This window comes from Neovison vison, chromosome 1 (assembly GCF_020171115.1).
Source record: "Neovison vison isolate M4711 chromosome 1, ASM_NN_V1, whole genome shotgun sequence".
Taxonomy (NCBI): Eukaryota; Metazoa; Chordata; class Mammalia; order Carnivora; family Mustelidae; genus Neogale; species Neogale vison.
This window is the reverse complement of record NC_058091.1, coordinates 107,572,800-107,595,113: the sequence shown is the minus strand read 5'-3', so window position 1 is coordinate 107,595,113 and position 22,314 is coordinate 107,572,800. Positions and strand designations below refer to the sequence as shown.

Genomic DNA, 22,314 nt, shown 5'->3' with positions numbered 1-22,314 from the left:
ATTTATCTTCTTTATAGAATTCAATTTTTTTGTTGTGATTACAGGGCTTTTAAGGATTTTATTTACTTATTTTGAGAGAGTGACGCCTGAGTGGGGAGGTTGGGAAAGGTGTAGAGGCAGAAGGAGAGAGAAAATCTTAAGCAAATTCTGTGCTGAGAGGGATTCAGGTCTTGATCTCAGGACTTTGAGATCATGACCTGAGCTAAAAATCAAGAGTTGAAGGCTTAACCAACTGAGCTACCCAGGCAGCCCTGTAGTTTTTATTACTACTCAATTACTGGAGTGATTTAAGCAGAGAAATCCCTCAATGAGTTGTAGTTACTGTCTTTTATTTTTAATTGGGTCAATATTAAATCTCAAAGTTTTGTTTTGTTTTGTTGTTTTTTGCTTTGTCTTGTTGTGTGTGTGTGTGGGTGTGTGTGTGTGTGTTTGTTTGTTTTGTTTTGTTCTGCCTCAGGAAGTAATGATGCCTTCCAGACAGAATTAATTCCATTTCCCCCGACCCCCTTCATACCAATGGTGAATGATGAAATAGAAGTCAATTACCATACAACTTTTACTTATCATTCTTTCATTATTCCATTTTATATTTCCTTTTCCTTCTTTACCTTCTATACTCCCACATTTCTGCAGAAGTTGGGTGAAGTGTCATTCTGAGTTTAATTGTTTACATGACAGTTTTTCTAGAATATCTTGTATATCTGGGAGTTCCCATCTCCTGGATTAGAGAAACACGATTTGTCACCATCAGGTGCATTATAGGTTATATTTATATGAAAATATATGAACATTATATTTAAATCATTTTGTTCTTATTTTATGGATGATGTTTTTAAAATGATTTTGTAAGTCTAATCAAGAGGAATACTTATGTCTGAAGAAAATCAAAACCATCCATAAAAGTAGGGTCTTGATTATTGCTACATTTCAGTTTTGTTGAAGCTTGGTGTAAAGAGAACATACAAAAGACTGCAGTAAATTGCTGATTTCATTATGTAACAAAACCAGAGCATTTCAGAAGCACATAATTCTATCTTCCAGGATGAGATGCAGCATATCTTCACTTTTTTTTTTTCTGGCCTTGTTTCACAAAGAAAGTGCCTCGATGGTGGCAGCACAGTCCTTCCAAAAACCATCTTAAAGTTGTCTATATAATTAAGTAACTTAGGAAAAACTTCACTAACAATGTATATTTTTATGTTTAAAGGGATATTTAAACCAGTTGAACTCTACTGTTGATCAAAATCCACCGTCACAAATCCATTTGCATTTTGGGATTTGAAGAAAACCAGCTCCCAGGATCCTTGAACAAAATCTCTGCTTGGAAATTTTCAGCAAAACTCAAATCCATTTTGCACCAGTTCTTTATGACACTTTCATGACAGACTACAAAATACAATTGCCCAAAATGATTAACAAATCAATTATGCTTCTGAGCCTAGTGGTTCTTCATAGCACATTTATAAATGGAAAAACAACATGTAAATGGCAATTTGTGGAAGAATGGCATATACAGCCATTATCATATGTGGTGAATTGGACACTAACAGAAAACATCTGCATGGACTTCTATAGAGATTGCTGGTTTGGGAATGTAAATACCAAAATGAATACTTCAGGCAATCAAGTTGTTCCCCAGATTTGCCCTTTGCAAATTCAATTGGGGGACATCCTTGTAATTTCTTCTGAACTATCTCTTCAGTCTCCAGAAATAAATTTGATGAATGTTTCTGAAGCATCATTCATTGACTGTCTGCAAAACACAACTGAAGATCAGTTACTTTTTGGTGGCAAACTAAAAGGAATGCATACTGTTAATTCTCAGTGGCTGAGTGTTGGGACACATTATTTTATCACAGTAATAGCAAGTGGTCCATCGCTTTGTCACCAGGGGCTACGACTAAATGTGACAGTGAAAGAACAGTTCTGCCAGGAATCTCTGAGTTCAGAATTTTGCTCTGGGCATGGCAAATGTCTTACTGAAGTTTGGAGCAAGACATACAGCTGCCATTGCCAGCCTCCATTTTCTGGAAAATATTGCCAAGAACTTGATGCATGTTCTTATAAGCCATGTGAAAATAATGGCATTTGCATTAATAAAAGAGGAAAATGGAATACACAAGTATATGAATGTATCTGTCACCAGCCATTTACAGGTAAGATTATTTAAAAAGATGTTATTATTGGGTGCCTGGGTGGCTCAGTGGGTTAAGCCGCTGCCTTCGGCTCAGGTCCTGGGATCGAGTCCCGCATCGGGCTCTCTGCTCAGCGGGGAGCCTGCTTCCTCCTCTCTCTCTCTGCCTGCCTCTCTGCCTACTTGTATCTCTCTCTCTGTCAAATAAATAAATAAATAATCTTTAAAAAAAAAAGATTTTATTATTTAAATAACACAATTCGGGATGCCTGGGTGGCTCATTTGGTTCAGTGTCTTCCCTTTGGCTAGGTCATGATCCCAGGACACTGGGATCGAGTCCCACATCTGGCTCCTTGCTCAGCAGTGAGGTTGCTTCTCCCTCTGCTTGATGCTCTCCCTGCTTGTGCTCTCTCTCTCTGAAAAATAAATAAATAAGGTCTTAACAAAAAATAACATAATCCAATTAAAATAGGAAAGTAAATTGAGTTCATAAACTGTTACTTCTGAAAAACAAACTACATTTCCAAAAATTTTGTAGATCTTTTAGAATGGGCTAAATTTGGAATCTGGACCTAACAAAATTCCTATCAGGCATTCTCTAAAATAATTTTTATTGCTTATTTAAATAAGAAGGTTTTTTAAAAAACATGTTTTACCCCGAAATACCTATTTTCCCATCTTTCTCAAAATTCACTCTTGCTGTTTCATATATTTAATATAAAATTATCAGAATAGTATTAGTCATAGAATGAAATTTCCAAGCTTATGGTATTTAGTTTAAATAGTTCTGGGTGATAATATAGAAATTAAGTGTGGACCTGAGTGGAGGAAGATAAAGAGGTATGTGGTTGTGGGGAAGGCATGAAGTTGCTTGAGACCCAAGAGTAATGTTCTTTTGCATGAGGTGTGGGGGGAGGGCCAGAGGGAGAGCCAGAGAATCTTAAGCAGGTTCCACACCTAGTGCAGAGCCCAATGCAGGGCTCGGTCTCATGATACTGAGGTCGTGACCTGACCTGAGCTGAAATCAAGAGTAGGTTGCTTAACTGACTGAGCCACCAAGTGACCAAGAGCAGTGTTCTTAATGGAAGTTGACGTGGCCATATGAAGTGATTAATAGATAATAGTGGAAATGAGGGAAAGAGCATGATATAATTAATAAACCTGGTTGTAATAAACTTTAAAAAGAGGCTATGATGAGGAAAGGTTGTAAAAAGACATTTGGTGAGTAGATGAAGCTGTTAATTTAAAAACAATGTAAACTATACTATCTGACACTGAGTGAAGATTTAAGGGAAAATCAACTATCAATACTTGAAAATTTACTAGGGAATTGGGTCATCAGAGGGCAATGAGGAGAAATGTTGAGAAATGTAGGGAAAATTTTAGTCTATAGGAACTTATGAAAAGGAGACCTGGCATAGAGAGTTACAAAGATAATGGGCAAGACAAGGATGATCTAACAAAAGGAATTGCTTGATGCAGTTTATAGTGGTAGTATAGGAAAACAACAAATTGGTACTACCTTTTGGTCAGGAGAGAGGAAAGAGGGTGCGCAGTAGATATGATAAAACAGATGAAGCTCAGAGAAACAACTGTAAATTTTTTCAGGCAGACTTTAGGGGACTTCAATAAGGTTTTTCTTCAGTGTGCCCTGGGGAAACTATACTGGACCCAAGACTGTATAATAAAATATCTCAATAAAGCCTTGTGGACTCTAAAATTCCTTTCAGAGTAATTTTAGACTCTTTGATAGGGAAGTACTAAGACCATTTTAGAAGTTAATTCCATCAGTATTCACTGAGCATCCTCTGCCTATAATTGAGATCAAATTCTCATTTTACTCTTCCTGGCATTGGTGCACAAAAATATAAGTAACCATAACTCTTCCTGGAGTTTATCACATAAATAAAATTAAGACAGGTCAAGGGGTCTCTGGGATGCTGTCTGCTTTCTGCTCAGATCATGATCCCAGGATCCTGGTATCTAGCCCCATGGCAGGCTCCCTGGTTGGCGGGGAGTCTGCTTCTACCTCTGCCCCTCCCCCTGCTCATGCTTTCTCTCTCTCTTTCACACACATTCTTGCTCAAATAAATAAATGAATAAAATCTTTAAAAAATAAATTTAAAACAGGTCATCAAAAAAGTGAAAACTTCCAAATTGCTGATTTAGGGTGAATGAAAAAGCAATTTAATTGAGAGACCGTAAAGCATACATTTTAGTTTGTCTGAAGTATTTTAAACAATATTTGACCAGAAAATTTCTACCATCTGTCAAAATATTAATTGGCATATATGAATCATATGTATGTATGTATGTAATTACATACATGTAATCATAATGTCATGAAAACTATTTCAATAATTTTATCTTAGTTGCATATAGGTGTTTATTTCTACCCAATGTTTATTTGTTTATTTATTAGAAACACAATCTTAGATCACTTAAATAATTAATGTTAAATACCATAATACCGAGCATACAACATAATGCCACTTTATGAGAATTGCTTCAGTTTTAAATCTAAGATGACACAGAAATATGCAGAATTACCAAATAAACTGAGAATATTAACTGTATTGGTTTGTTAGTGATGCTATAACAAAGTACCATGGTTTGAGTGGCTTTAAGATCAAAAATTTATTTTCTCACATTCTAGAGGCTAAATGTTAGAGATCAAAGTATCATGTAAGCAGGATTGGTTTCTTCTGAGGCCTCACTCCTTGGTCTGTAGATACCCATGTTCTCCCTGTGTTTTCCCTCTGTACGTGTCTGTATGTCCAAAATTTTTCTTCTTATGAGGACATCAGTCACATTAGACTAGGACCCATCTTATTGACCTCATTTAATCTGTATTACCTCTCTAAAAAAGATCCTGTTTCCAAATACAGTCATATTATGAGCTCCTGGGAGTTAGGATATGAATTTCAAATATTAATTTTCAAATATGAATTTCAAATACGAATTTTGAGGGTTCACAATTTAGCCCATTACACTAAGATTGAAATAGGATATGACCTATTGAACATTCTGTTATAAAATTTAGCTTTTTTACATGGAAATATGTGGCATGTAATTATATTTACTTAAATTTTTATTGTGTTGGGGTTGTTTGGAGATAAATAAGAAGCGTTCTGTAGTATTGAGGCAGGGCTGTCAGTCTATAAAAGAATTTGAAAGGTTTCAATGATAATGGCAAAAATTGTTTATGAGTCAAATTAAGAATTCAACTAAAGGGGTGCCTGGGTGACTCAGTGGGTTAAAGCCTCTGCCTTCGGCTCAGGTCATGGTCTCAGGGTCCTGGGATGGAGCCCCACATCAGGCTCTCTGCACAGTGGAGAACCTGCTTCCTCCTCTCTCTCTGCCTGCCTCTCTACTTGTAATCTCTGTCAAATAAATAAATAAAATCTTTAAAATAAAATAAAATAAATAAAAGGGTGGCTGGCCTATTGCTGAATGATGGGCAGCTGTTTTATAGTAACGTGTCCATTTACCATGCCCTAGAATTTTCTAGGCACATTCCTCTACAAAGGATATTATGAGCTGATTAGCTGCACAAAAAGTATGCTATGAAAGGTTATGGTATGTGGTATTGTAGGACCACAATAGTTTGTAATAGTGAGATTTGGAAACTTGACACAATAGATAGGGCAAGAAAATGTACAGTTTAGAAGTTGGTGCATAACTTCTGAGAATCCAGAATTTTTCTCCTTCTCCCCCCCCATAATTTCAGATTTTATTTTATTATTTTATTTTATTTTACTGTGGAAAGAACACTTACCATGACATCTACCTTCTTATTAAATTTTTAAGTATACGACATAAAATTGTTGACAGTAAACACAATGCTGTATAGCAGATCTCTAGAGTTTATTCAGCTTGCTTGACTAAACCTTTATGTCCTAGTTTCTCTTCAGATGTCAAGTTTTCACATTTTCCCCTTTTGAATTATCACTTTGGCCAGGTGATAGGACTAAGACACGATGTACTTTTGAATATGTCACTTTGTAAATTATTACTGCAGGGCTACCACTGTGTGTTGAAGAACTGATATATACGTATATTAATATTATCCACTGTCAAAACATGATTAACAAATTCAAATTATCATGAAAATCAACTAAAGCTCAAATATCAACAATCAGAAAAATATTTGAATACTATAGTGTGGGTCAGAAGATGGAAAAACTTATTGAGGATGTCAAGCTTATTGAAATTAATTTTTGTTTCAATTTAAATACATCATCATTGAGGTTTTTTTTCCCTTAAGATTTTACTATTTATTTATTTATTTGGAGCGCTGGAGAAGAAGGAATGGCAGAGGGGATGGGAGGGAATTTCAAGCAGACTCTGTATTGATCACAGGCCTAATGCAAAGCTCAATTCCATGACCCTGAGATCATCACCTGAGCCAAAATCAAGAGTGGGTCACTTAACAGACTGAGCAACCAGACGCTCCTTATTTCTTAATTAGAGTTATATTTTAACAAAATTTTGACCATCATTATTAAAGAATTTAGTAAAAATTAATGACCATAGTTAAGTATATACAATGTAATTGTTTTTAATCTAATTAAAAAATTAATTTTCTTTCATTTAAATAGGCATAAATTGTTCGGAAATTATTGATCACGATCAACCACATATCTGTTTCCGTGGGAATTGCAGCAATATTACTATAAATAATTTCATCTGTGAATGTGATGAACCATTTTCAGGTAAAAAAATATTCATATGTATGTATATGTTTCTATATATACGCATACAAATCATATTAACTTTTGTCTTACTTCAAATTAAATTTGAAATGTTTCATTAATACTAAAAAATGTAATTTTAGAGGTTCTATACTTTGAATATGTTTTAGGGATATGTTTAATCAGTTTGGTTAGCAATTAAATGATCCTGCTAAATATTCCATAATATAAGATGAGTTTTGGACACCAGTTGACAAGTTTTTCACCATGATAAAATATATTTTGTTCTTAAGTTCTAAAATATTTTTAGCTATGCTGCACATAATTTACATAATTTTGCACATTTTGCACATACTTTGCATAATTATATCTAACTTATTTCCTTATGTAACATGTCATTACAGACAAATCCCCTTTTCTGAAGAGGAAAAATCTTTTATTTCTTCTCAAATGAACTTAAAAATGGGGAATGCAATCACTATTTAAGGCAATACTTTCTTAACTATTGATTTAATGTTTAAATAATGAAAATATGTTTAAACCATTTCAGTTGCAGCTTTAAACTCTTTTACAGTTTCCCATTTCCTGGGAAATATAACTCATTATCAGTATATCTGTCCCTCTTCAGAAGGTCTTTAAGCAATGCTGTCTCCAGCCACAATTAGAAGACACCTACAGACTCCTTTTGTGGGAGTAAAACAAAAATATGCATGTCTTCCAAATTACAGAGAATGGTAATACCTCCTAGTGTTTCTCTTGCATGTCCTTCTACCTAACTCCACAGAGGGAGATTTGAAATTTTGGTAGAATACATGAACCACTGTCCCATAGTAAGAAGGGTTGGTGGCAATGCAGACAAAAAGGAGTCCAATAACTGTCTTCAAAAAAACTTTTTACAAGTCTTTCATCCCTCAAGTCTTCTCTTCCCATGAGAGAGGTTATGAATTGAAATATTTATACAGTATTTTACTGTATGCTGCATATGTATGAAAACCATATAATTTATCTTCCAAACCATGACATTTTTGAGCAAAAGAGGTAGCTAAAAAGTTATCTAATATTTGAAATATTCATTTATCGATCAGCAAATTGGATTAATTAAATAGACAGACACATAAAATAGTCCTATTCAAAAATTACTTTTAATAAAATTATTTTCAAAGAAGAGAATTATAACTTGATCTTCAATCTCTACAAATCAAAGGAATTTGTAAAACATACTTTTTATTGATTATCTGAACATTACAAAACAATATAAGCAGAAACTGTGTTTAGCCATATTTATGTTGCTAATATTTTAATATATTTTATATATTTTTATTTATGTTGCTAATATTTTTCTGAAGAATGAATATTTTTTAACGTGGTCTTATTATTTTAATTTTTTATAAAGTTATACCCTCTTCAAAGTTGCATTTATGATTTTCTTTAGAGACTTTATTTATTTGAGAGATTGAGAGGATGAAAGTGGGTAGGGTCAGAGGGAGAAGCAGAATCCCTGCTGAGCAGGGAGCCTGATGTGGGACTTGATCCCAGGACTCCAGAACCATGACCTGGGCCGAAAGCAGTCTCAACCAACTGAGCCACCCAGGTGCTCCAAAGTTACATGTATGATTAATAAATTTGAAATTGTTAATGCCTTCAGTTGACTCCTAACTATCCTATCTTAATTGAGGACATTTTCACTGAACTGTTGAGATTCCTGTTAATCTCAAAAGAAATCTGCTAAATGGAATGTAGTTTCAATTGAATTTTTTGTATAAAATACATTAGTTATTTTTTTCCATAGGAGACATATTTATATTATGTTCAGTCTTATTTTCATTGACAAACATTTTCTAAGAAAATCCTCATGAAATAAGTGATCTTCACATATGATTCTTCTGAGTATTTGGCTAATTAGGTGCTGCAAAGTTGTAGGACTTCTCAATTTATTTCCATTATGTTCTGGTACATAAATTTATCCATAAAATATAGGATCCTCCTCAAATATTGTTTCCCACAAGTCCAGTCATTCCAGAGCACAGTCATAGTATTTATAATACTATACACTTTTGAACTTATTGAATATGTTCAGTGTCTCTGTTGTGTTATGTAGAAATATATTTTAATATCTTTTTAAAAATGACTACTGACTAAAACTCTCAAAAAGTGAATTTTTTGTGCGCTTAATTCATTAAGTTGTTTGATTAAATTATTGATACTGGTTTTGAACAAAACAGACCAAAATTTCGAGGATTCTTTCATTACAATGTCATTGAGACATTGAATTTAGTTTCAAGAGTCCTGTGACTCTTTAAAGTTATTTGTAAAATTTGCAACTATATATTCCATTTCAATTATGTGAATATCACTAGTTTGGATTGAAATATGAATTATGGGGGCGCCTGGGTGGCTCAGTGGGTTAAGCTGCTGTCTTCCGCTCAGGTCATGTTCTCAGGGTCCTGGAATGGAGTCCCGCATGGGGCTCTCTGCTCAGCAGAGAGCCTGCTTCCCTCTCTCTCTCTGCCTGCCTCTCCGTCTACTTGTGATTTCTCTCTGTCAAATAAATAAATAAAATCTTTAAAAAAAAAAAGAAATATGAATTATGTGTGCACTACACTAAACTCCAAGTATATTTCTTTTCCCTTCTTTTCTCAACTTAATTCCATCCTTTTCTCAACTTAATCAAAACAATGTGTATATCATGATATACTTAACAAAAATTTTGTTTATAATTTCAACACAAGAACAAATAACTTCATCTTTAGGACACTTAACTGAATTTTCCAAAAGCATTCCTAATATCAGATATCTTGCATTCAGCAGCATAAACTTGAAAAACCTTATTTTAAATTCAATTAATTGGTTGGAAAAATAAGACCATTATTGAAATTAAATGATGATTTATTTAAAGCTTCTAATATTACTAATATCAAGCAGCTGGCATCTTTTAACTGAGTGTGAATTTATTGTCTTAATTCATCTGACACATTTATATAACGATCATTTTACTTGTATATGTACAGAGAAACTTGTAATAGAAAATGAAGGAAATAATTTTGGGACAGTCACTTGACGTAAATAAAAAGACATACTTCCCAGAGTAGTCTATAAGAATACCTTCTGCATCTGCACTTAATTCTTCATTGGCAGGCATCTTCTAAGATAATTACTAATGTTTAAAATAGATGCTGATAGTTCTTCAACTAATGTGTATCTTCTGGTTTTCATATAGTCAATAATATCAGTAATATTCTGTGGTGGATAAATAACAGTGACATAGTATAGGGGCAAACTGCATATTCGTTATCAACTTTCTGGGTAAACACAAATTTGAAACTTTTAAATTAAAAAACTTAAATTGCCTTTTATCTTTTTGTACTTTAATTATTCATTACAAAATAAGAAATGAGCATCAGCTCAAAACAAAATGTGTAAATAATAGTATATTTATGCCAAGGACTTGTAAACTTCTTTTCTGTGAAGGATCAGATAGTAAATATTTTAGATTTTCTGAGCCATGTGTTTGCCATTTCAATAACTCAATTCTGCTATTGTAGTGTGAAAGGAATCATAGAAAATATGTAAATGAGTAAATTTGGTTTGTTTCAATTAAACTTTATTTAGAAAAATAGGTAGAAGGTTGTATTTGGCTTACAGTTATAGTTTATCAACCCCCAATTATACCATACCTGTAACCAATGGTATCACCAAACTTCTTTACCAAGAACTTATAGATGACTTTCTATACCCCTATCACATAACTGCTTGGCCTGTTTGTTTCATATAAAAACAAAGACATTAACTCATAATTTCCTGTGGTTCCCACTGACCCAGCTTACTTGCAGTTAGGAAGTTTGTGCTCATAGGCCAGCATTATCATATCCTTTTCCTCCTATCTACTGAAATAAGGAATCAGGAATCAGTTATTTGTGGCTTCTTGGGTTTTCAAAATCCTGCAAGCTGTCCTTAAGTGAGAGATATAATATTCTTTGTATCTGGAAAGGACTGGGAAAAGAGAAGTAGGTTATCATTTGTTAACATGCTAATTTATCCTCATGTTACATAATATATTGCCTATGTATTTCTACCTCTCTGAGAAAGGACTGTGGCAGAATTTGAAGTACAAAGTGGAGACTTATCAAACACAACCCTTTTTATTTTAATGAAAGTATGAATAACGGTACTTAGAAATCCAGGACAGATGGCAGTTTGGCAATTGGGGAAAACGGGTATCTTAGCAATATTGTCTTACACTCCATGAACATAAACTGCTACTATCAAGGGAAAACGAGGATGATAACTCTGTTAGAAGATCTAGTAACTGGGGTACCTAAATGGCTCAGTCATTAAGCATCTGCCTTTGGCTCAGGTCATGATCCCAAAGTCCTGGGATTGAGCCTCACATTGAGCCCCACATCGAGCCCCAATCAAACCCCACATCAAGTTCTCTGCTCAGCGGGAAGCCTGCTTCTCCCTCTCCCATACCCCCTGCTTGTGTTCCTTCTCTCAGTGTGTCTTTCTCTGTCAAATGAATAAATAAAATCTTTTAAAAAATCTAGTAACTATTATAGATTGGGTAATTTTCTGGTACCTATTTATTGCATTATTCTTTGACCTAAAACCATAGCCAAAAATGTGTAGGAAACATCACATTTTTAAAGCTTATGAAGTACATATGTATGTGTGTATGTATATATGTATGTATGTACTATCAATCTTCAATTTAAATCAAGACTGCAAAGAAATAGGTGTAGAGTACAACAATCTTATTTTAATATTATTTATCCTTTAGAAAAATGCATACTCCCAAATTTTAAGACACCTCAAATATTGTGAAAAATATGAATAAGAATAGTTAACTGTAAGGCAGACTGCAATATCAGACATTATAAAAGTAGAATTAATAAAAGTCCAATAAAAAACCATGAGATTATATTATTTATTATACTTCTAAACTTGAAATATTATAAAATATTTACATATCTATGATAAGTGATTTGCTCTTATTTTATAACTTTTTAAGGCTTATTGAAAAAAATTACTGTATCTTTTTGAGCAATTCAGAGAACCATTTAAACTCTAATTCTATAGATGGTCAGTTTCTGACTTACTTTCATACTGTCAAAATATGAGTTTGATATAAAAACAAGTGATTGTCAGAATATAAACTTTTTGGTCTTAGTTTTGAACTAATTTATAGCTAATTTATAGCTAGAAAAAATAATTTTAGTTTTAAGATTCAAAAAAGTATATTTACAAGGCAAGCTGGGATCTCTGTACCCAAGATGAATGATTTAAAAAAAACATGGCATAGTATTGGAGGAATCATCTCTTTTTTAAAATGTGATAACCTCAGAAAACAGGATATCTGATCTGTGTAGTGACAGATACTCTTAAGACATTTTGTTAGTAGTTTAAATCAGAAGGTGGGCAGAATATTTTCCAATACAAAATGGGTTTCTCCATTTTCAAACTCCCTATCAAGAGGTAGAATTTATGGGGGAGGTGAACCATGAGAGACTATGGACTCTGAAAAACAATCTGAGGGGTTTGAAGTGGCAGGGGGGTGGGAGGTTGGGGTTCCAGGTGGTGGGTATTATAGAGGGCACAGCTTGCATGGAGCTCTGGGTGTGGTGAAAAAATAATGAATACTGTTTTTCTGAAAATAAATAAATTGGAAAAAAAAAGAGGTAGAATTTATGGAAAATTGAATTTTGTTCATGGAAAGGAAAGCTAACAGGAGGTAAATCAGATACAACTTTTTTTTTCATTTTTAATAATCGAATGTTAATCCTATTTGAAATTCAGTTCTGATAAAGGTTAGAAAATTAATCTGTCAGTTTGACCTTCGTTCTAACCCCCTGCCATGTAGAGAATTGAGCCAGTCCTTATTCTCATAAGCATAATTTGTTAAATTTTATGAATAGTCATATTACATGAGCTGATTGGCACTCTACCTGTAACACTCAACTCTGAGGCTTAAGATTCATAAAATTTGGAGTTAAAAATTATAGCAAATACTTACACAAATTAATCTAACATATTTAATGATATACATAATTTTTTAGGTGTTGACTAGGAAAGAGTTCATGTACTATACTCTAGATAATTATTATTTTTACAATGTCAAACTTCATTCTGTGGTATTTTCTTGATTCTCTAGTCACTGTGATCATTATCAGCATTGATGGTGACCTGTAGTTCTAAACACAGCATATCCATGGTAACATAACATAAAAAGTGAAGGCTCTGTATCTGATAACTAACATGAATCTTCCTTTGCTACTTACCCTACTGTCCTGATAAAGAACTGAAGCTCACATTGCATTGTTTAATAGCCTTCCTTCTATTGTGATAATCCTCCTTTCATTGACAGAACAATGAATCTAAGTGTTCTCCATCACACTGTAAATTATCTGGAGATGATTTATGTGTCCACTCAACATCTAGTATGTATTATTCACTTTATAAATAGTGATTATTGATAATTACAGGATCTTAGGATGATCATGAAATTTTCATGTCTTATATTAATAAATAAGAGCATAAATTGATTACAAATGAAAGGACTTGAATCCTCAATAAAGTATATAATGTGGTTAAAGTTATAAAACATATATGTTGTGACATTTCAAAGACCTCTTCATTACTATTGAATAAATAGAACAGTTAATTACTATTTATCAAGAGACTTCCTTTTTACCAGAAAATAAGTCCACAAAATGATTAATCTCATCTCTATTTAACCTTTTGAGAAAATGGTGGAAATAAAATTATAACTTGGGTGGTCTTACTCCAATGACATTATTGTCTTATGCCAGTATGTAATGTTTCTTGTCTCGTCTGTTCAGTGAAAAGTTAATTAAATATTTAACAGTGAGGCAGTGTCAGTGTATATTGTATAGACCCATAGGATCCTACAGTTCTTGAGAACCAGTAAGACTTACTTGCTTTGCCATTTTTAAGTTGTCTTTCTTGATTGATGTGAATTTAATTTATTCATTTTTTTTCTTTTAATATAGAGACAATTCATTGACTCAATAATACCGTCTTCTGGCCTTCATTATTTCTCATATGAATTCAGTTATCATTTGCATTATTGTTCTCTATGGATATATCACTTTTTTCTCTGACTTAGTAATTTTGTGTTTTGGTCATTGACTGTACCCTGCATAGCAGTGATTTTCTTTGTATTGGTCCTACCTAAATATTACCAAACTTCTCAGATTTGAAAGCTAATTTTTTTTACTATGTTTGAAAAGTTTTAGACCATTATTTTAAGTTATTTTTTACTGCCAAAATTTCTCCTTTTCTTCTACAATTACACATATGGTAGACACCTTATTTTCCTACTGGTCACTCTGACACTATTCATATTAGTTCAATCGTTTTTCTCCCTGTATTTTTTCTTCAAATTAATTTTGGTTGATTGTGTTTGTTTTGTTTACCTGTGCTTTCTAATTCTGTCTGGTTTTGTTTACTCTTCAAGGATTTGGTATAGTTTGTGTGTGTTTAATATTTTTAATATAAAGATATAATTGACATATAACATTATATTAGTTTCAGATGTACAACATAATGATTTGATATTTGTATATATTGTTAAAGATCACCACAATAAGTCTAGTTAACTTCCATCACCATACACAGGTATATGTTTTTTCTTGTGAAGAGAATTTGTGTGATTTAATACAGTTTTATAGTTTTCTGTGAGAAAGTTCATCTGAGAAAAGCTATTCACAGTAGTGAAAAGTAACACAATCACCATTGTCAATATTTCTCTTGTGCACTCTTTTGTTTGTTTGTTTGGTCTTTTTTTTTTTTTTTTATTAATTTCTAGAACTGTCCTCTCTTTACCTTTAAACAGGTAACTTTGCAGGGACCCTAAGCAGGGACCTCCAAGTAGATATGTGTCATTTTGATCATCAAGTATATATAACCGGGGGCACCTGGGTGACTCAGTCGGTTAAGCCTCTGCCTTCAGCTCAGGTCTTGATCTCACAGTCCTGGAATTTAGCCCTGCATCAGACTCTCTGCTCAGCAGGGAGCCTGCTTCCCCCTCTCTCCGCCTGCCTCTCTGCCTCCTTGTGATCGCTCTCTCTCTGTCAAATAAATAAATATAATCTTTAAAAAAAGTACATATAATTAGGCATAAGGATCAATTTTTGACAAAATAATACTGACTTCCCTTGATGTATGGTGGTTAAATTTTTTAAAGGTTTTATTTATTTATTAGAGAGAGAGAGAGAGAGAGAGCATGTAAACACAAGCAAGGGGAGGGGCAGAGGGAGAAGCAGACTCACTGCTGAGCAGGGAGCCCAATGAGGGACTGGATCCCAGACCTGAGCCAAAGGCAGATGCTTAACCGACTGAGCCACCCGAGCACCTGATGATAAATATTTTTAGATTAAATTCACAACTATATATGAGGGAGCTTTGGTAAAGGGAGTGCTGTCGAGAAGGTGAACTTCTAAAGAAAGACAATTGAGTAGCTATAAATATAATATAATAAATATATTATGTTTGCCCAAATACTTAATTTTCTAAATATATCTTTTTAAATTTTATATATATGTATATATGTATATATATACACATATATATATATTTAAAGATTTTATTTATTTATTTGATAGAGATCACTAGTAGACAGAGAGGCAGGCAGAGAGAGGTGGGGGGAAACAGGCTCCCCGCTGAGCAGAAAGCCCGATGCAGGGCTCTATCCCAGGACCCAGAGATCATGACCTGAGCTAAAGGCAGAGGCTTAACCCACTGAGCCACCCAGGTCCCCATAAATGATATATTTTTATATATTTCTTTCTCAAAAGATTCTAATCACTTTCCCTTTGCATATATTACATGGTAGAAAGATGGAATTGAGAGATGTTTGCTTATTAGATTCTGTAACAATGATATATAGATTTTAGTCATGTAATTTTTATTACGTCATCTATGAGATGAAGGAAATGTAATATTCCTTCTGTACTCACTGTGTAGAATAAAAGAGATAAGAAACACAGCATAGATGTGGTTAATATGGATTGCCATTGGAGTTAGGCAGACTTGTGTTTCAAGACCATCTCTACAATCTCCTAGCTTTCTGATCTTTATAATATTATTTAAGCATTCTAAATTTTAAATTTCTGATCTATAAAATTATGAGAATTGAAATACCAATCTCTTGTTTTTTTCTGAGGACTAATGAAACAGTTCATGTAAAGTACTTGGTAAAATGACAGATACACAGTAAGTATTCAATTAATTTTAGCTGTTGCTACTTTTGCTATTATTTGACATAACTCATCATTCAATGCTTATTTCTTCTGTTTTACTAATACAGTCAAACCTGGTCTCTCTTTTTCTTCCCTAGCATTTGAGTATTTATACAACTGTCTTCTGTCTACTTTTATTAACCTACTTCCAAACCAATCATCTTCTGCAATCAAATAGCTCTAGTGATTGTCCTATAAATAAATCATAAACATTCACATTTTCCCTGCTATTGCTCATATAATTTTTACCTTCTCTAGAATGAAGTTCCCTTTCTTTCCCTTTGCTTCTCCAAAATTCACTCCTTTACTCCTTCTACTGATTTACAAAGTCCTTGACAGCAAGGTCTGCAATCCAGTCAAATTTACAGCCTCATCTTGCAGCACATATAAGGTATTGAATAAATGTTTCGTAATCAAGAAAGTAAGAAACAGGAGGCTATTCTTAATCTTAAAGGAATTCAGAGTATTATTATTCTCTTCTGACAGATATACTTTAGAATAGATATGGAGCAAACTTTTTCTCAATCTGGAGTCACAAGTTTATATTTGAATATTATACATTCTTGTTGTCATAGATGGAAAGAAAAGGATCCCAGTTTTTACTATGTGTTTTATTAGGACACTGGAAAGAATATTAAGACAAATATACCATCTCTTAAAAATGAAAAGTATAGTCTTGCTGTGCATCACCATGTGGATAATGTGACTATCTGCCTATCTTTGACTCATAATGTGTTCATTTTTTATACGAATTATGAAAATTGTGGGATTGCATTGTTGTAAAAGTGAAAAAAGTATAAAAGCCACTTTTTAGCCTTGTAATATTGAATGTACTAGTGCCTCCCTTTGTAGAATGTTGAATTGACTCTCATTAGTGACAGATGTTCTATACATTGCAATAATACTGCTATATACTTGTGAATATTTTTCACTTCTGATTTGTCAGTTCCAGTGATTTAAAAATCACTTGATGACTGCTTGAAAATGACTGATGCCTTTTTCTATATTAAGTATTTTCTTCTGGTGTAGTGTAAGTCTTTTAATGAGTTATTGAATTCTGTTGAAGTCTGCATGTTTTAATTCTTTGTTCAAGTAAACAGGTGTGACAATTTATAGAATTCCATGCAGAAACTCTCTAATTACTCCATCTTGGGACTTTCAAATGTGTTTTATGGGGAAAAGCCATAAACTTATTTTTTAGATACAGGAACATTTTTTAACATATGGCTTCAACTTTTATTTAGTGAAAAAACTTGAAAATGAAAATCTACAAAGTTGAACTTAGAGAATGTTTTATCCTATAGGTAATTTTGTTACTCTGTTTTGTCTGTTGATACTCAGTGATATTTCATTTTTACATGCTAGCTATGAAATTCCAATACAAGAATTACTAACATATCATTATAAAAATCCCTTTCAATATATATGACATGCTTGGTTTTTTTAATCTGTTGATTTTATTATATTAATCAAAAATTCCAATATTTTATAACCTTCTTCATTATGATCAAGTGTTTCTTAACATCTTTATTAACTGCATATATATTCAGGAGCACTTTTACAAATGGCCCCCAAAATGAGCATTTCCTGATTTAAGACAAACATTTGCAAGTGATTAATACATATTGATACCAAATTGTGCTCCAATTCAGTGGGATTCTTGTTAAGCTGAAGAGTAACTTTAAGAATAATATAAAATAAGAAATTAAATTAAGATGTACATTTTAATGAGATATCAATTGAGTAAGTTTGGAAAGAAAATATTTTTCTGTTAATGATGCATTAGATTTGATTCCATTGGTATCAGTGTCTACCTACTAAGACAGATTCATTTTGATGACTATACCTGATATGATGGCTTTGGGCAGAAAATTTTTGTCTACCTTTCAAAATTCTTCTAACTGATTTAAGAATTAATTTGACATGAGAAAGATCAACAGGAGAAAGAGAGAAAAATTTAAGTATGTGGAGGAGGCCCAATAATGAAACTGAGATTTGAGGAAATGATCAAGGCAGGCAGTTTTTATACTTTTGAGATAAAGAGACAATAAATCTGTGAGAAATTGCAGAACAAAGAAAACTTATGTTTGGGAGCTTCAGTTAATAAGGGATTCTAAACAGAATTTGGGCCGAGGTGGTAAATTAGCAAGAGTAGTTTAACAAAGCTAGTTTATCCGGCCTTTTTGGCTCTGAATTTCCTATCTCTGATGGTAAGATTTTCTCATTATATCCTGGTATAGGGAAGGTACATTTAACGTGGGAGATTTATTTCCTCCGTATTGGAGATAAAGGGAGATCAGAGTGTTTTCCTTTCCCTAGCTGTTTCTTAAGTAATTTTTTAATTCAAAATGCTCGATATGCCAAGCGGCACATTTTGAGGAGGTCTGTCCTTGTCCCTACACTGGATATACCTGAACTTAGATCTGTTAAGGAAATCTTTTCATAGAGTTTATTCTGTTTTCTAACAGAATCTAAATAGTATGTATCATGGCAGAGGAGCCCACTACTTGGTATTTAAGGACTGAGGTTTTACTTCAGCTGCAGTGTTATAAGGAACTAGAGTTTCTTTAATACCTTTAAGACTGCTTTTATGAACCAAATGCTCTTACAAGATAACAATTATAATATTTCCCCCCTGAAAATTGTTCTAGAATCATTATTACTCATATAATAGTCATTATATTTGTATAATGAAGAATTTCATTTGATGTGGTAAGAACTACAGAGCAAACAATTTTAGTTTACTGAATTCATATAATAATTTCCATGATAATTCTTTTATTATTGTCTTCTGAGTCTAGGTCACAATATTTGAATAAATTAAAGTACTATATGAAAAGATGATAACTGGGAGGTGTGTGTGTGGCAGGAGAACTGAAATTTATGAATGGGTCTAAACTTTAGGTAAGGTAAAACAACATACACCATGTAACTTTACTTTCAAACACCGGTAAAATTCAGATTAAATCTGAGATGTTACTTTCAAAATAGTGCTTTATTCTTTTCAGCATTTGCTTATAGAAAATTCAATGATTTGCTATATATTACTAATTGAATGTAAAATTATTTTCAAGTCAACATTTTTTACCTCTCAAAGCATTTTGACACAATATATATGAATTTAACCTCCTATAATCTTGAGTTTTCAAGGGTTTATTTTAGAACTCTGAAACATCTTTAATGAGTAAACTCATTACTCCAATGCGTAAATATGAAGAACAATGGTAGAAAGATTGAATATGACTATTATTAACTAGTTGGTAGTTTCTTTTTGTGACAAAAACCCAAGAACATCTAACTATATTTGCCTGTATTTTGAAGTTTGTACTATATTTCCCTATGCAGATGACATTCAGTGGTGGTATCTACCCTATAAGGAAAGAAATACAATGATAATTAAGTACTTGATATATATCACACTGTTAGTAGACAGAGGAGGTTACTTCTTCCAAGACAGACATTGTTACTTCTCAGCAACATTTGTTCTGAATGTTGTATCAGCACTTCAATATGGAAACAAACAAACAAACAGACAGACAAACAAAAAACTGACTTTTATCAACAGCTTTTACTTCCTGGTTTTCTAGTCTGTAATCACACATGTATTTACTTCCCTATGCCTTTGATCTTTATTCTCATCCTCAGCCAGAAAACATGTCTCTTTCTCCGTGCTTTGTTTTGTTTTAAAGATTTTATTTATTTATTTGACACAGAGAGACACAGCGAGAGATGGAACATAAGCAGGGAGAGTGAGTGGGAGAGGGAGAAGCAGGCTTCCCGCCAAGCAGAGAGCCCAATGCAGGGCTCTATCCTGGGAACCTCAGATCATAATGAGAGCTGAAGTCAGACACCCAATGACTGAACCACCCATGCGCCCCATCCTTGTTTTGTTTTGTTTTTTGTTTTGTTTCAGATTCTCAGGAACCCTTTCTTTGTTTTTCCTTTGTCACTACTAGCTTTCAAACTCTCAACACTTTTAATTCTTATGATTTTACATTTTCAGCTACCTCACATACCTTTTACTGGTTACTTATTATTTTGTAACAAACTAACCCTAAACTTAACAGCTTAAACTGATAATAATGTTTATTTCTGCTCATGAATCAGCAATTTGCTTTTTATCTTTACTTTGATAATTGCTGTTAGGAGTGACTCAAAGGCTGGATACTAGAATCATCTGAAAATTGTTTATAATATTCACCTAGAACAGTTCTGGCAGGTGATTGGATCTTGACAGAAATGTTAGCTGGTGCTCTGGGATGGAATATTTACATGTAACCTCTGTGCATGACATTAGCTTTCATAACATGGTACCAGAATTCCATAACCAGTATCTGGAGAGAAGAATGAGCTGTTAAAAAAAAAAAATGAGCTGTATCACCTTTTATGACCTAATCTCGAAGTGACATAAAATAATTCTTTCTACACTCTTTGTTGAATATGTTATAAAGTCCTCTTAGGTTGAAGGGTAGAGAAAAGCTTCTGCAGACCATATTTAGTTGGAAATATTGCTGCAGCCATATGTGATAGTCTAGCATAGAACACTTCCTTTTTTCTCTTTCATATTGTGAAATCTAAGTGATTCTCCACCTTCCTCTTCTTCTGTAGCTTATTATAGCAGAAGTTACTCTTTCTGCCATGTAACTCACATATGTCATGTGGCCATTATTGCTTCCTCTTAGCTAACAATTGCACTTACCAAACTATTGTTTTAGTCATATCTTTCAAAATCTTCTTTGAGCTTCATGCCACCTCATATCAGATTTGCTACTCCTTTCAGCATTGTCATTTACTATCTTCTTGGTTCCTCATCATTAACTGATGGACCCCACACCTGGCTTATAATCCATTTTTTCCATTGCAAAATTATCATCACTAATTTAAAATCTCACTTCAAATTCTTTATCTAAGCTCCTCTGAATATCACAGTCATTTTACTGTAGGAACTCACACCCACAAAGATGCCAAGAACCCCATCATTATCTTGAAATACTGAGTTTTCCTTCTAATTCTCTCACTTTCCAAATCAATCAACATTTCATTTTTGGAGCCCAAATCAATTTTTTTTTTCTCCTGAGGAGACAATTTGTTTTGATAGGAAAATGGGTTTTTTGAGTTCAAGGACTTCAGTATGATCCCATATCTGCTATTTATTGATCTTTACCAAGACACTTAATTAACTTTTCTGCAGCTAAGTTTTTTCATGTGCAGTAGTTGAGGGGGAGAAAAAAAGCATTATTTTGATTTAGATCTTGTATATAAGGTAAATACTATTTTACACTGTGTAAGATGCACTAGGTTATTATTAGTTTCTTCTTGCAAAAAGTTTTTAGCCTTCTGTAATTAATCAAAACTTACTTGTTACACTTCCATCATACCCTATGATGCATATAGTTATGTTTGGATTGTTCGGATCTTGTATATTCTCTGTTCTTTTTACAGTTACTGACCACAGGTGGTGGAAATACTTACATTTTTTATGGCTTTACAGATATATCTGTAGTCTTCACACTCAGGAGTACCCTCAACTTTGATCTGTCATCTGTTTCAGGTGCTTAAATAGGGGCTTCCCTGATTGTCTACTACTACTTTTCCAAAATCTCAAACTTTTGTTGTTGTTGTTCAACCACTTTTCTCTAAAGCTTCGCCTCATCTTATCTCCATGCAGCAGATATTTCTTATCTGCTACACAGAAAGGACATATTAAGTATGATATCCATCAACTTTTATCTATTATTTATCAATTTATTTTAGCCATATAAATCCCTCACTTCCTTTCCTCTAGTTTCATTTACTTTGATGAGAGTAACACGCTGACCTGAATCTGCCCTTGCCCACAATCCAATATAATATATTCACTTAACCCACTTGGGCTTATTATTTGATATATATTTTATTTCTAAGGAAACTGCACTTAATTCAATTATCTTACTTGATGGGATAGACTACTCATGAGAAGGTATTGTTTTATTTGACCTCCTTGCTATTGCTTATCAGAATATAGCCTAAGGCCCTTAGGAGTTTGGATACAGGAAATTTATTTTAATTCTTAGGCACACAGGAGAAGAAATACCGGATAAAAACACATTAGTGAGAGAGTATAAAGCATAAGAGAGATTCTATTATGAAAGATAGTGTTTAAAAACACTGATTTGGGAATTAATAGAAAAAATATTAAATTTTGAGTGAAAAATGACTAAATGAATCAGTCACTTAATGAGATGGAGTG

General features: G+C 33.1%; 1 protein-coding gene across 1 annotated transcript in view; it reads left to right on the top strand.

Moving 5' to 3' along the window:
- Positions 1–1,212: 1,212 nt before the first annotated feature.
- EYS (eyes shut homolog) overlaps positions 1,213–22,314 on the top strand; it is a 1,652,430-nt gene continuing 1,631,328 nt past the window's right edge. Inside the window, 2 exon segments of the mRNA XM_044253753.1 lie at positions 1,213–2,156; positions 6,736–6,849. Of these exon segments, the coding sequence (XP_044109688.1) occupies positions 1,379–2,156; positions 6,736–6,849 (892 nt within the window). The 5' untranslated portion in view covers positions 1,213–1,378.